Source organism: Leptopilina heterotoma, unplaced genomic scaffold (genome assembly GCF_015476425.1).
Source record: "Leptopilina heterotoma isolate Lh14 unplaced genomic scaffold, ASM1547642v1 Lhet_100, whole genome shotgun sequence".
Taxonomy (NCBI): domain Eukaryota; kingdom Metazoa; phylum Arthropoda; class Insecta; order Hymenoptera; family Figitidae; genus Leptopilina; species Leptopilina heterotoma.
This window is the reverse complement of record NW_025110814.1, coordinates 2,806,607-2,823,807: the sequence shown is the minus strand read 5'-3', so window position 1 is coordinate 2,823,807 and position 17,201 is coordinate 2,806,607. Positions and strand designations below refer to the sequence as shown.

The 17,201-nt window shown below is 22.4% G+C and overlaps 1 protein-coding gene across 5 annotated transcripts in view; it reads left to right on the top strand.

The window, feature by feature from the left end:
- Nucleotides 1-190: 190 nt before the first annotated feature.
- LOC122498807 (oxysterol-binding protein-related protein 8) overlaps nt 191-17,201 on the top strand; it is a 70,844-nt gene continuing 53,833 nt past the window's right edge. The window contains exons 1-6 of one of the 5 annotated variants that reach the window (XM_043606748.1): nt 191-575; nt 2,278-2,445; nt 10,187-10,318; nt 12,149-12,198; nt 14,155-14,379; nt 14,803-14,947. In XM_043606748.1, the coding sequence (XP_043462683.1) occupies nt 2,307-2,445; nt 10,187-10,318; nt 12,149-12,198; nt 14,155-14,379; nt 14,803-14,947 (691 nt within the window). In that variant the 5' untranslated portion in view covers nt 191-575; nt 2,278-2,306. Of the gene's footprint in view, nt 576-932; nt 1,440-2,277; nt 2,446-10,157; nt 10,319-12,148; nt 12,199-14,154; nt 14,386-14,802; nt 14,948-17,201 lie in introns of those variants that run through there. The other 4 variants (XM_043606729.1, XM_043606757.1, XM_043606739.1 and 1 more) reach the window with 4 other exon arrangements.

The following is a 17,201-nucleotide window of genomic DNA, read 5'->3' as shown; positions in this document are numbered from 1 at the left end:
TTTATCATTTAGTATTATTAATTATCGTTTATTATTATTAATTATCATAACTGTTGTTATTATTATTATTATTACTAGTAGTACCATTTTTATTACTATATACCCTATATATACTCTCTTTACTGAATTTAAATTCTCGCGCGTCCACCATTTTATCTCGAACTCGCAGTTATCGAAACCGATAATCGGCTGCATTCACATTTCACAGCATGTTAACAGCAGTGCAAAGGACCTGCTCGTGTGTGCGTCATATGTCATCTTTTTTTCAAAAAAACGTCATCAGTTTTTCAATCAAGTGTTCATTATTTTCTATAAAATTCCCATTTCCTCCCGCAATAAAGAAGTAAACATCTAATTCTCAAAGTTGTTCGTGTACTCCGACAAAACCGTAAAGTCATGTCCCGCATCCGTGAATCGTGATTTTCTAACCTCTCTCTTTCTCTCTCTCTCTCTGGTGTTTTCAATTTGTTGCAACAATATTATTTATATAAACAAAAGGGACACGTGTTTTCTGTTCTATCAACTGTAAAATAAACTGTCTTAAGTTTTAACAACTCCTGGATCTATTAATCAAGGTATTAATTTTATTTTCTTTATAAATTATTCCGATTATTCCATATTGAAATTATTATAATATATAGTTTTTTAAATATATATTATAAATTTGAGGTTAAGATTCGTTTTTTATTTGTGTATTGTAAAATATTAAATAGTGTTTATTGTTAAAAGATAGTGATATGGGGGCGTGAAAGAAAAGAAACGAATTTTTTTTCTTTTAAGTAATTTTGTTTCCGCGGTTTTTTTTCATATATACGGTGAAGAATGTGGGGAAAAATGATAGGCTATTTCTTATTCGCACAATTGCAGGTGGGATCAATCGAATAACGTTGTTGGAATTCCAACTAAAGGGGTGTTCAAGTTTATCGCGCTCGCGCACAAAAATGCGTATAAACGAGGAGAGACTTTATATCAAGAAGACTACTTTATATACTATTTACACAGACACAAATATACAATTGTGAACGATGTTAAAAAGCCGAGTGGAGAGAAAATAAGAACGTAGTGAAAAATCTACAGCATGCTTCTTCCATGTTTTTGACACATTCGTAATAATAAATTTTCCGATAAACAAAGTGCGACAAATTGCGTTCCTTTTTTCGAATAAAGAAAACTTCAAAAACTCAAAGACTTGTTTCGAAAAAGTGAATCGGTTTCATTTAAAAAGAAAATAACTATGTATATAAACCGCAAATAGTGTTTTTTTTTCATATTCTGACTCAGCTTTTATATTTTTTTCTCTTTCTTTTTTTCAAAAAAAATATTAACAAAACCTGTTTTTTCCTGACATTTTGTGTTCTGTGAAGGATTTGTTTTTTATCAAAAAATTACTCGAGAATTCTGTTTTAGTGACGAAAGGAAAGAAAAAAAAACAAAACAAGGTACAACTTTACTGCAGTGCAGTAAATAATTGTTTTCTATACTTTGCAAAAAAAAAGTCTATTAATAACGATCTGCAAAAGTTTCGAGTTAACTTTGCCCTTTTTTTTTATTGATTTCGAGTTAATATTTAATAAACACATCAAGGAGTGTCAAAAGAGGTTTGGAAATTATTTTCTTTTCATTAGCTTTTGTAACAATTGTCAAACAATGCTATTAGTGAAAAAACAATTAAAAGTAAAGTAAATGAATAATTCAGTTATCAAAACAAAAAGTAATTATAGTAAAAGAAATTGACAATCAAAAATTAATTAATTTACAAAAAAAAGAGGAATTGACAGTCGAAAATAAAAGAATTTACTAAAAAGTAAATTTAATAAAATTGTCGCAGTAATGAAATTAAAAAGCAATTGAAATTTATTTACTAATTAAAATTTAATTAACTAAAATAAACTGAATTATTTATATTAATTAACTAAAATAAGCAGTGAATTATTTATATTAATTTACATAATTAAATAAATTAAAATTATTTACAAAAAAAGTTATTGTAGGATTAAATTTATTTGTTTATAAATTTATTTATAAATTGTTTATTAATTTTTCGCAATAAAATTTCCAATAGTAATTAATAATTGGATGGAATTTTATAATTTATTCTACAAGTGTTTTTGTTTATAAAATTTTTAAAGAAAAAAAATTTGTTTTTTTACAGAATATCGTACAAATTATATATTATAGTTTGCGACAAAGCAACTTTTATGTAAAGTTATAAAAATGGAAAAGCAGTAATTAACTTATGTTTCTCTATTCTTTTGTTCTGTTTTCGATGACTTGAAGAAAAGAAAAGGAAGAAAAAATAAATAAAAATGAATTCGACACCAATTATGGTTCCTGGTGGTGATCGTCGATCACATTCGGATTTACATTCATCATCTTCTGTTGGCACATCGACGGAAACATTTAAAACAATGACCCCACCAAATGTAACTCGATCACTTAGCAGTGGTAAGAAAATTTATTTTGTCTATTGTAATAATAGTGATTAATAATAATAATTATTATTATTAAATTAATAATAAAAATTATAATTTTTATTTTTAATAATAATAATAATTATTTTTATTTTAATAATAATAATAACAAAAATTATTATTAGTAATAATAGTAATTGTTACAATTATAAAAGTAATAATAAAATAATTATAATAATAGAAATAATTTTATACTTTGACCTGCAATTATTAAAACTACATTTATTATAACATAGTTTGAACTTGAACTTTTATGAAAAGTTTGCGTGCGAATAATAATAAATTGCAATGTCATTTTACAAAATTTCAAAGAATGAAATATGTTTTTGTTCTATTTCTTTCTTTTTTTTAACTATTCGCTGAATAAATTATCTTGACACAAATTTTATTCTTTTTTAACAATTTATTTTATTTTCTTATGAAATTTATATTATTTATATAATATTTTATTCATATACTACTTTTGTATTTTATTTATTCATTATATTGAAATTTATTCTTTTTTGGATCTTATATACTTTATTATTTTTTATTTCCTTTATTTACTGTAGCAACAAATGTAACGCGCAAAACATGATGTTCAATTTAATATTATTATGTAAATTCCAAATTTTTTTATTTCATGACAGAATTCAATTACTTTTTTTTAAATTTTTCACAACATTTTTCGAAGAAATTCAATTATTTTCTCAAATTTGAATACATTTTTTGAAACAATTCAATTATTTTTTTTAATTTGTAATAACATTTTTCGAATGAATTCAATTATTTTCTCAAATTATAATAAAATAAATAAAATTCAAATTTTTATAAAAAGTAAAATTCTTCTCAAGAATTCAAATATTTTTATGATTATAGAAAAATTCTTTCCAAAAATTCAATTATTTTCAACACAATTTTAATAAAATTTTTCTCAAGAATTCAATTATTTTCTCAAATTTTAATAATTTCTTCGAAACAATTCAAATATGTATTTCTATAAAAAGTAAAATTCTTTACAAGAATTCAATTATTTTTATAAACAAAAAAATTCTTTCCAAAAATTCAATTATTTTCAATACAATTTTATTAAACTTTCACGAAAGAATTTAATTATTTTTTTAATTTTTAATAACATTTTTCGAAACAATTCAATTATTTTCTAAAATTTGAATAAAATTTCACGAAGAAATAAATTGTTTTTTTTAATTTTTAATAAAATTTTTCGAAAGAATTCAATTATTTTTCTAATTATTAATAACATTTTTCGAAAGAATTCAAATTTTTATAAAAAGTAAAATTCTTCTCAAAAATTCAAATATCTTTATAAGTAGAAAAATTATTTCCAAAAAATCAATTATTTACAATATACAATTTTAATCAAATTTTTCGAAAGAATTCAATAAATTATTCTCTCAAGTTTTAATAAATTCTTCGCAAGAATATTAGAGACGCATGCATATTCCCGAAATCTTTTTAACCAAATAGTTATTTCATATAAAACTACTTAACTTAAAATTCACATAATATGCACATTATTTGACATAAAATTCATTGCACACAAAAACCATTTAACACAAATATCATTTGTCATAGAATTCATTAAATAGAAATATTGTGTTACATAAAACTCAGATAACTTAATTCCCATTTGACATAAAAATTATGTAACATAAATTTCTATTGACATAAAAATCATTTAACATCAATTTCTTTTGACATAAAATTCATTTAACGTAAATTTTATTTGTTATAAAATTCATTTGACATGAATTTCATTTGGCATAAATGTCATTTAACGTAATTCTCATTTGACATAAATATCATTAGACATAAAATTAGCTTGACATAAATTTCATTTGACGTGAATATCATTCAACATAATTATTATTTAACGTAAAATTAAATTTATATAAATTTTATTTTGTCCTAAAATTCATTTAACATAATTCTCATTTGACATAAAATATACTTGACATAAATTTCATTTGGTATAAATCCCATTTAACATAATTTTCATTTGACATAAAGTTCATTTGATATCAATTTCATTTGACGGATAAGTCATTACACATAATTCTCATTTTACATAAAATTCAGATGTCATATAGATTTCATTTTACATAAAGATCATTTGAACTAGAAATATAGGCGCGAATTTCAAAATTGGCGAATCACAATGTTGTTGATAAAATCTAATTGGTTACTTTTAAAATTGGCGCCGATATTTTTATGTAAAATGTAATTTTTCTAACACACGCACCGAAAGTACTCCATTTCCTACGTGTCAAGCGGGAGAAAAGTGTATGATTCCCTGCGAGCGGGAGGGAATGTACATTCCCTCTAGGTTAAAAACAATACATAATTTACGTAACTTACATAAGTTGCGTAACTTACATAACTTACGCTAGTTGCGTAACTTACGCTGTTTTTGTTAGTTTAGTTATTTCAAGCTTTTCACAAACTTTCAGTTACCACCAGTTGTAACTATACCGCCCCCAGCTACAACTATACATTCAAAAGTAACAACCAAACTGCCGCGTTTGTACTTTCGGTATACGTGTGTTAGAAAATATAGTATGTGCAACTCGGGAGGAAAATTGATTTCCCTCCCTTGATGCACAATCTACTATTGTGTAAAATGATTTTTATGTCAAATGAGAATTTTGTTGAACGACTTTTATGACAAATGAGAATTGTGTTAAATGTCTTTTATGTTAAATGAACTTTATGTCAAATGAAAATTATGTTAAATGGGATTTATACCAAATGAAATTTATGTCAAGTAAATTTTATGCCAAATGAGAATTATGTTAAATGGAATTTATGCTAAATGAAATTTATATAAATTTAATTTTACGTTAAATAATAATTATGTTAAATGATATTCACGTCAAATGAAACATATGTCAAGTTAATTTTATGTCTAATGATATTTATGTCAAATGAGAATTACGTTAAATGACATTTATGCCAAATGAAATTGATGTCAAATGAATTTTATAACAAATAAAATTTACTTTAAATGAGTTTTAGGTTAAAAGAAATTTCTGTTAAATGATTTTTATGTCAATAGAAATTTATGTTACATAATTTTTATGTCAAATGGGAATTAAGTTATCTGAGTTTTATGTAACATAATATTTCTGTTTAATGAATTCTATGACAAATGATATTTATGTTAAATGGTTTTTGTGTGCAATGAAATTTATGTCAAATAATGTCCATATTATGTGAATTTTAAGTTAAGTAGTTTTATATCAAATAACTATTTGGTCAAAAAAGATTTCGGGAATAAGCATGCGTCTCGAATATTATTGTCAAAACCTTTATTAATATAAATTCTTTGAAATCAATTACTTTTAATATTTTAATAAAATTCCTTGAATGAATTAAATTATTTTCGAAAATTGTAATAAAACCCTTCGCAGGAATTCAAATATTGTCATAAATAATAAAATTCTTTGAATAAATGCAATTACTTTCAAAAATTTTGATAAAATTCTTTGCCAGAATTCAATGATTTATTTAATACATTAATTTTAAAATTGAATACATTTAAAATGATAATTTTTTTAAAAAAGGTGGGAAACAAAATTAATTTATTACCTACCCGTGTGGAAAAGTGGTGTTGGCCCACACCGGGGGCCCGCATAGATCGCCCACATCCATGAGGGGCCCACGTGGGTGATCCAGGCGAGGCCCCTCATGGAAACGACATGCTGATCGATGAGGGCGCCCTCATCTTTGCCCTCGATTTACCCTCGACTTTATTTTTCAAAATTAACTTAATAAATTCATTATTTATTAATAATAAACAAGTTCAATTATTAATAAATAACATTGTAACTTAACGATTTTTACTCTTTTTAATTAAATCATGACAAAAAAAAACAAGAAAGGTGTTTTTCATTGTTTAAAATCATTATAATCATTAATTTTTGTTATGTAAAAAAATATTTTTTATTAGGACTTAGAAATTTTTGCTGGTAAATGATGTGGGCGATCCATGCGGGCCCCTCAAGGATTTGCCCCCATGTGAGTTCAATATTTTCAAAAAAATGTAAATAATTTTATGTGAAATATGTGTTTTTCATTGTTTATAATCATTCTAAACATTAATTTTGAAGTAATAAAAAATTATTTGAGGTTTGGACTTAGAAATTTTTGCAAGTCAATGATGTGGGCAATCCATGCGGGCCCTCGGCGTGGCCGTCATGGATTTGCCCACATGGATCAGCCCTCGTCGGCCTACGCCGGGTGCCCTCACGTCGTGTGGGCTTGATGGATGGGGGCTTTTTCCACACGGGTACTTTTTATTTTATTTTCTATATTCTTTCCGTTTTTTTACTTTTTTCTACTTCATTTCCTTTTATTATCGATTTTATTTAATTTTGCACATTTTATTTAGTTTTTTTTTATTTCAATTCATTATTTTCTTATTTTAATTGATTATCCTCCTGTTTTAATTAATTATCATCTCACTTTAATTACTCCTCTTTTCACAATTTAATTAATTTCCATTTCATATTTAATTCCTACTTTCTTGGCTTGTTTTATTCCTACGTTTCCATCGCTAATGAGATGTCATTGGATTTGTGCGACTGTTTCTTTTTAATCGTTAGTGTAGTAAAATTTTTAAAAACTTTTTGATATTACATAAAATAAATAACGTTTACTTTTCTTGTTTAAATTAAATTACATTGTTTTTCTTTAATTATTCAATTTCTTTTCTTTAATTACTTTATACGTTTATTTAATTAATTTCTTTTCCTTAATTACTTAATATTTTTATTTAAATAATTTCTTATCTTATTAATTACATTCTCATCACATGAGAAGGTATTAGTTTTGGTCGAATTTTGACTTTTGCTAATTTTATGAAATCTTTACGTTTTGAGGTGCCCTGAGTCCGAAAAACATGGTCTGGCGAGTGCGTCTGTCTGTCTGTCCGTCTGTAGACGGTAAAATGTTGTTCCCACGATAACTCTTGAAAAACTTATCGGATCGTTTTTAAATTTAACACACTTAAAGTTGGTGTAAAAATGAAGGCTAAGTTCGTTAACCAGCCATTTTCGGTGAAAACTACAAAAACTACGGTAGTATCAAAATTTTGAAAACTCAATTTTTTCAAGTTTCAGAATTTTTAACTTTATATTATTTTATATTAGGAAAATACAAACATTTTTTCTCTATAACATTTTTTCATAAAAACTCAATTTTCTATGTTATAGTCTCTTAAATGGTAAAAAAAAAACTAAAAAAATCCTAAAATAACACTAAAAATCGAATTTTTTTAAAGGAATAAAAGTCAGTCAATTGATTTTGTCATATTCTCACCCTAAAATACTTGAAAAACATACTTGAACACAAAAAACTCGTAATTTCCAGAAAAATCACTCTCTATATATATTTTTTGTGCGTTTTTTTGCCAAAAAATCAATATTCCGACTCCATTATCTCCGACATTCTTGCATATGCGATTTTGCTACCAGAGACTTTTTTCTCGGCTTTGCATCAGCTACAACTTTGCTGTTGACAACTTTTTGCCCAACCCAAAACTTTTCGAGTTATTTTTTAATAACTGTCAAAAAACTAATTTTTTTACAAACAACTTTTCTTTATAACATTTTTTTAAAAAAACTTTTTTTTTTTTTTTTAAGTTTTTGGGGCCCGACCAGTTCTACTGTGTTAAAAAAATTTTATTGATTTTTAAAATCTTAAAACTTTTATAAAAATCTGTATTTTGGAATAGAACAAAAAAACCTTTTAACTGTTTTTTTGAAATTTGAAATTTTTGTTTTTTTTGCATTATAACAGAATATTACAACATTTTAAAAAATAATTATTAACTAAAAATGCGTTTACAATAAATTAATGAAAGTTACACTGATTACACAAAGTATTTCACTCTTTCAAATGAAAATATTTTCATGATTGTAAATTTAAAAATTTCATATTTTTAATAATAATTTTATAAGCAATTTGAATTATTTATATGTTCTACCCCTCAAATTGCATTGAATCTCATAGGAAGTATACTTAGTAGTTTTTATTATTTTATTATTTTTCTTATGTAAAGCACCTAAAAACTAGGGTTATTTTTAAATTTTGCAAATAATTAAGTTGTTCATAAAAACATGAAGATATTTTATGATTTGATCAATTTGAGCAGCAGTTTATACAAATAATTGTTATTTACAAATGAAGGGCTGGCTGCAATAAGGAGACGAACGCGTGGTTGAAAGGGATAATACCAGTCAAGTAGCAGTGAGCGGCTTAAGGCTTGTCACTGTTACCCGACTTGTATTAACAAGTTCTTTAATAACAAACCATGTTTCTGCGAAGATAATTAGTAGTTAAAATAATTTCACATTTTCTATCAGCCAGAACTAAAATTTGTATTTAAGTTCACTTAATCTCACAATTATCAGCCAACAAAAATTTAAAATATGTGATGAGAATGTAATCCTTAAAGTCGTAGTAACTTTAAGAAAAAATAATTCCATAAAACGTATAATAGAAAAAAGGAAAAGAACGCAAATAATGCACAACGGTCGTAGATGACTGCGAGCGAAGCGCGAAGACCAAAATTCGCGCGCCCCGAGGCGCGCTGAAACTTGCGAGCGAAGCGAGCAGATTTTTCTTTTATATTTTTATTTAATTATTTTCTTTTTCTACTTAATTTCTCTTCGTTTCTTTCTAAAATATTATTTATTTACAAACATTTTTCGCTGAAATTAATTTGTTTTGTAAACAAAATTTACTTTCAAAATATTTATGGAAAATTACACATTTTCTTTAAATTAATTTCATTAATTTATTCAATAATTTTTTTTCATTTAATGACTGTATAATATCGCAGAAATTTGTTTTATTTACTTATATAAATAAATAAAATAAATTTTTGGTTTTCAGAATTTACAACTTATTATAATATTCAGAGTAAAAAAGAAATTAATAATAAAATATTAATTATCAATTTTAATGTCAAAGTGTAATTAAAATAATTTTTAATTAGATTAAGAAAATAATTTTAATGAAATAATAAATGTTATTGAAATTCAAAAACCTTTTTTTTGTTTTATTTTAATTTTTACGCTTGACAATTATAAAGTCATAAAAATTCAAAAAAAAAAAAATTGAAGACAAATTTCTGTCTTCACTTCGCTTAAATAATAGTTTATTTAATCGCAAAGATAAAATGACTTTAATATACTTTTTATGGGCTAATTTTCAACTGTAATAGTAATCGTAAAATCTTTCTTAAACTGTTTTATATGTACAATATTATGACTTTATCTTTTTCGGAAATGTTGAAATTTTTTCGTTTTGAAAGAGAGGAAAATTTATTGCTCTTTTTTTCTATATATATATACATATATAGAGTGAGGGGTTTTTAACTCTATTTATATATAGAAAAAAAATTTAGAAGAAAAATATTAAATAATTAATTTGATAATAATAATATTAATATTAATTAATATTATTTATTTATTTATTTATATTATATATTATTGATAATAATATCAAGATCCATAATAATAAAATAATAAACATATTAATAATATATTAATATTATAATTAAAGAATAATTAATAGTATAATATTAATAGTCTTAATAATATTAAAAATAGAGAAATTGCAATAATAATCCTCGTACGAAAAAAATTTAAAAACAAATCCCAGAAAACTTCCTGTGTTTAGGAAGATAAAATTCTTTAATGAACGTGCAGCACCAGCAGATGATCGACACTATCGACGAAGTAGCGTACAAGTTCATCATCCCTCATCGCTATCGAAACTTCCATCGTCCGAATCTCTTGCCGCAACAATGCACGTCACCGAAGGTCCACCTCTATCCCCAGGTGAATAATTTTTCCAAATTAATAATTTTATTTATTCTCTTTTTTTTCCTTTTCTTTTACATCTGATTTTCTATTTTTACATTTTACGCATACTATTTGGGAAATGACAGGAATTTCATTTTTTTTATTTTTTGAAAATAATTGAATTATCAAAAATGTTAATGAAAAATCTTTAAATGTAAAATTTAAAAATGAAAATCAATGAAAATTAGCTTCTAATTTTTTAAAATTCAATATTTTCAATTACATATTTCCGAAAATTCAAATACACACAAAAATTTCAAAAGGTTTTTAAATTGAAATTATCAAAAATTTTAATATAATTCCCGTAAAATAATAACAAGAGTTATTTAAATTTCTTTATTAATTTATTTTATTTTATTTCATGTATTTATTTATTTAACAAAAATTATTGAATTTTTGAATAATTTAATTTAGAAATTTTGAAAAAAAGAGATTTTTAAAAAATTGTAATATTGAAATTTTTTGAAGATAGTTAATTTGCCGAAAATAATTTTACAAAATTGAAACAATTGGAATGTTTGTCAAATTTCATTGCAATAAATTTTGTATTTTAAAAATTATTTTGAAAATAATTGTATTTTTGAAGAATTCTAACTATGAATTTGGAAAATAATTTAGGTAACTACTTTTTGGTACTTTTTTAAAAATTAATTAACGAGTGTGAAGTCTAAAATTCTCATTTAGATGAGAGAAAAAATAATTATACTTTAATTGAATTGTTATATTAAAAAGAAAATACTTTCAGTTATTTCTCGTTAGTAAAATAAAAAAATAGGAAATTCAAATTAAAAGAATGGGAAAATTACTGTAAAGTCAGAATCAACTTTTCGAAATAAAAAATAGGAAATTAAAGAAGAAAATTTAATTTTATATTTAATTGCGGTGATTAAAGCGGGGGAAATGAAAATCGAAAATAAAAATTGAAATATAAATTTGAAATTAAAGTTAAAATTTCAATTTGCAATTAAATTGTAAAATGAAAATTGTAATTAAACTGAAAAATTAATAGTGAAATTTAATAGGAATGTAGAATAGAAAAGGCAAATATTCTTTTTAATTTTCAAATATTAAAAATAATAAAAATATTCTTTTTTAATTTTCTCAAAATAATGAAAATATTATTCTCTATTAAAATTTTCAAATAATGAAAATATTCTCATTTAAATTTTCAAATAATAAAAATATTTTTATTATTCAAATGATAAAAATATTTTATTTTGTTGAAATAATAAAAATATTTTATTTTGTTGAAATAATAAAAATATTTCTTTTATTGAAACAATAAAAATATATTTATTTTAATTTTTAAATACCTAGAAAAATACTTTCGAATTTGAATAATATTGAAGAATAGAAAATTAATTTTCAAAGAATTTTAAATAACGAATATTACATTTCTAATTTGCAATTAAAAATGTAATTTTCTAATTAATTATAAAAAATTTGTAATCCTATTATAATACAATGTTTCATCCACAAAAGCTAATTTTCTTGTCAACAACTTCACAACGTTTAGCTTGTATAATGAGAAAAATATCTAGTGTGTTGATCCCTTTAATGTGAGAAGTCATAGAAATGCCTAGAAGCAAGGGATTACGTTATCATTTAAGCAACGTTAACTTATAAATGGAGAAAGTTTTCCCTCTTTCGTTTCTTTTCTTTTTTTTGTTTTAGAAAAGAAAAATTTGCAAAATTTTATTGAATTTTAATTCATTAAATTTTTTGTCTTTTTATCTTCGTATTCATTTTTTTTCTATAATTAATTTATACAAAAAGGGAAATAATTCGTTTATTCTTCTTTTTCAGGACTCTCGGCCACTGGGGAATGCATTAAACCTGATAACACGTCCGAGAAGGTAAATGAAATAATTATATTTTCTCCTTTCAACTTAATATTCAGAGGTAGAAAGTGCTTTTTGTCGGGAAAATAAATTGTTATTATTATATTATTATTAGTATATTATTATTCACCACGGTGAATGAAAATGTTTTTTTTCATTAATTTAAAATACTTTTTTATTTGATTTTTTTACATTTTATTTTTATACTCAATTATTGAGAATATTTGATTATTTCCATATTCAATTTCAATTAATGAGAATATATGATTATTTCCATATTCAATTCTTTTCGTATTTAATTATTGAAAATATTTGATTATTTCCATATTCAATTATTAATAATATTTGATTATTTCCACATTCAATTATTTTCAAACAAATTTCTCAAAAGAATTCAATTATTGTCAAAAAATTCAAATTATTTTGAAAATTTTTTATTAAATTCTTTATGAGAATTGAAATATTTTTAATACAATTTTAATTAAATTTCTCGAAAAGAATTAATTGTTTTTAAAAATTTTAATAAAATTTCTGTGCAAAATTTCAATTATTTTCATAATTTATAAAATTTTTCCCCAGAAATTTACATATTTTGAACAATTTTAATAAAACTCTTCGCAGAAATTTAATTTGTTTGAAAAATTTTGATAAAATTATTTATGAGAATTGAAATATTTTTAATAAAATTTTAATGAAATTACTCGAAAAAAATCAATTATTTTCGAAAATTTTAATAAAATTCTTAGCAAGATTTCAATGATTTTCATAATTACATAATAAAATTTTTCCTCAGAAATTAAATTATTTAAAAAAATTTAAATATAATTCATAATTAGAAAATAAATTTAATTAAATACTTTGAAAAATACTTTTCCTAAATAATAAAATTTTTTCGCTGAAATCCAATTATTTTGAAAAATTTTTATTAAATTCTTTATGAGAATTGAATTATTCTGATAATTAATCAAATTCTTCTCAAGAATTTAATTATATTAAAGAATTTTAATAAAAAAAAAAAATTTTTTTGCACAGCTCTAATTGAATCATTTAAAAAAATTGTAATACAATTTTTCGAAAGAATTTAATTATTTAAAAAAAATTGTAATACATTTTTTGGAAAGAACTTAATGATTTAAAAATTTTTTTGAATATTTACCATTCTTCGCAGAATTTCAATTATTTTCGAAAATTTTGATAAAACTCTTTATGAAAATTTGAAAATTGAAATATTTTTAATATGATTTTAATTAAATTTTTCGCAACAAATTTAATTATTTTGACGAATTCGGGTAAACTTAAAATTTCTTTATAAGTATTCAATTATTATATAGATTCAAAATTTTTTAGGGTGGCCGCAAAATTTTATTTTCAAAATTCCCTGACTTTTCCCTGAGTAATTTTTTATTTTCCCTGGTTAACAAATTTTTGAATTATTTAATATGCTACATTATTGATTGAAATGTTTATAATGCTTTTTAAGTAACAATTTTATTTATAAAGGAAAAAATAAGATAATTAAAAATCGTTTGTTAACAAAATCTTATTATGTCCGCAAGAACGTCCAAACTTATGAAAAATGTGACGACACCATTATAATGAGCTATAGTAATATTAGCTACAAAAACGTCTAAATAAAAATATTTATTGACATTTATATATATGAATTGACATTTATGTATCAAAGTTTTTTAATTTGTGGTTATTCTTTCGATCAAAATTCCCTGACTTGCGGCCACCCTGAAAATTATGAAAGAAATATTTTTAATTGAAAACAATTTGGTTTGATTAATTTTTTGTATTTTTTAATCTTCAAAGCATTAAATTAGAATTTCATTAATGTTGAAATTCAAAAGAAATTTTCTTTGAAATTAAAATTGAGTGAAAACAATTTTTCTAAATGATAATAAAAATACTGAGATGAAATAAAAAAAATATAATAATAATAAATAAATTAAAAATGTTTGTTTTCAGTCGGGGGAGACGTGCAAATTAACAAGAAAGGAATCCTACAAGGCACAACGTAAAAATTATCGAATAGAGAAGAAACGTGTGGCAAATGAACTGTTGAGTTCATTAAAAGATCCAACAGTTGTTGTTATGAGCGATTGGCTGAAAATTCGAGGAACATTAAAAAGTTGGACAAAATTGTGGTGTATTCTCAAACCTGGATTGCTGCTTTTGTACAAGAGTCCAAAAGTAAAAGTAAATTCCATTTTATTTTTAGAGTTACAAGTGAATAACGATTTTTTTAAATTTCTTTTCAAAATTAAAAGGAAACATTTTTCAATTCTCTTTTCTGAATGGAGTTTTTAAACAACTTATTTAAAATACTTAACTTTAAATTTAAAACACTTCATTAATTTAAAATAGTATAAATTTTCCTATAATATAATTAATAATTGCAAATAGTATAAAAAGCAATAAAATAGTGGAAAATTTATTATTAAAATAAGATAAAATAGTGGAAAATTATCAAAATATTGTAAAATTATTAAAATTTAATATAAAAATAGTATAAATTTGTTAAAGTAGTATGAAATAGTATAAAATAGTATAAAAATTATTTTTTACATTTATATAATGTTGAGTTTAATTATTTTTTTTCTAATTTATTTACAGAGTAGTCATTGGGTTGGAACGATATTGTTGAATACGTGTCAAGTGATAGAAAGGCCGAGCAAGAAGGATGGATTTTGTTTTAAATTATTTCACCCATTGGAACAATCGATTTGGACACCACGAGGACCCCAGAATGAAGCCATCGGTAAAATTAACCTTCTTCTTTTTTTATAATCATCAGAGAGAAAAAAATGAGAGAGAGAGAGAGAGAGAGAGAGAGAGCAATAACTAAAAGTTTAATCTATCACTGAATGCTCCAATTTTTATTGAAATCGCCGAAGAGTTGGTAATAATATTTATCTCTATTTTTATCTCCAGATTATTAATATCTATCTACCTGAAAATTAATTTATCCCCAAAAAGAGAATGAGAATTCGGGGAAAAAATATTTATTTTAAAAATTTTTTTTTAAATTTGAATTTTTTAATATATATAGAAATTTTAAAGAATTTAGTTTTTATGTAGAAAAATTTTAATAATTCAAATTCTTCTGAAATTAGTTAAATTTAAAAGTTTAAAAAGAATGGATTTAGACAAGAATTTTAGATAATTGCAATTTTCAGAAATAATTGAATTTTGAAAAGGTTTCAAAATTCAAATCTTTGGAAAATCTGAATTTTTCATACTTTTAAAAAATAGTTCTGTGAAACTAATTTTTTTTGAAAAATTTTAATTTCAATTCTGTTGAAATTACTGAATTTTTTAATATTATTTTACAAATTTTAACGCACTTTAAAAGAATTCAATTAGCTTGATAAATACATTTTTTTTTTGAAAAAATCAATTATTTAAAAAATTTTTTATAAAACTCTTCACAAGAATTCAATTATTTGCAAAATAAAATAAAATTCTTTGCAGAAATTCAATTATTTGTAAATTTAAAAAAAAATTCTTGTCAAAATTTTAATTATTTTCAAAACTTTTCCTCAATTCAATGATTTTCAATATCTACTATTTTAATAAAATTTTCTAAAATAAGTCACTTATTTAAAAGAAATTTTGACAAAATTCTGCGCAAACATTTAATTATTTTCATAAATAATAAAAATTTCATAGGAATTCAATTATTTAAAAATTTGTTTATAAAACTTCACAAGAATTCAATTATTTCCAAAAGTAATAAAATTCTTCGCAGAAATTCAATTATTATTGAATTTATTATTTTAATGAAATTTCCCAAAAGAATTCAATTATTTAAACAAAGTTTTTGATAACATTCTACACAAACATTAAATTATTTTCATAAATAATAAAAATTTCCCAGGAATACAATTATTTAAAAAAGAATTGTCATACATTTTTTCGAAAAAATCAATTATTTACAAATTTCTTATAAATTTCTTGCAAATAATTCAATTTAATTATTTTCATTTAAATAATAAAATTCTCGACAGGGATTCAATTATTTTCATAAAAAATAAAACTCATCGCAGAATTTCATTTATTTTTAATACAAGTTTGATTAAATTTCTCGAAAAATGCAATTCTTCATCTAAATTTTATTAAAATTTGTCGAAAGAATGCAATTATTCAATAAATTATTAATTTTTGTATTTTAATTTTTTAAATTAATGAATTCTCGTAGAATTTTGTAAAAAAAATTGATTTAAAAAATAAATTTTAGTTGAAATTTTAGATAATAATTGAATATTAAAAGCATAAGGTATATAGCATTAATTTTTATAAATAATTGAATTTTGAAAAGGTTATAATTAAAATTTTTGAAAATTTTATTTATAAAAGAATTTTAGTTAAAAATTCTAGAAAATAATAATTGAATATTGAAATGATGAAAATAATTTTGAAGAATATAGTAACAATATTCTTATGAATATCAAAAAGTTTGAATTTAAAATTTTTGAAAATCTGAATTCCTATAGAAAAAAGAAAAATAATGATTAAATATTTATTTGAAAAAGAAGTTATTGATATTTTCGAATAATTTTATAATTAAAGAAATTCGCAAGTAAATGTATTAGAACATTTTTTTGAGTATCTAATTATTTTTAGAGTGAATTGGAATATTCTTTAGGCTCATTAAAAAACGCAAAATTTTTTCTTGAAATCAGGGAAAAGTCAGGGAAAGAGAAAATAAAATTTTTGTTGAAACCCTGGAGAAAAATTTTATAAAAATTAAAATAGAAAGGAAATAAAGTAAAAAGAAGTAAAAAAAAGTAAAAAATTAACAGGAAATAAGAAAATAAAAAGTCGAAAATAGAAATAAAAAATTTAATTTAAGAAGAATTAGAACAAAAAAGGGCGATAAGAAAGTAAAAAATCGATAAATAAGAATAAAAAACTTGGAATTAAAAATTTAAAAATTCGATAAAAAAACGTTTGTTTAGGAAATAAAATACAAATTCTAGAAATTGAAAAAGAGAAACAATTTATTTTCGATT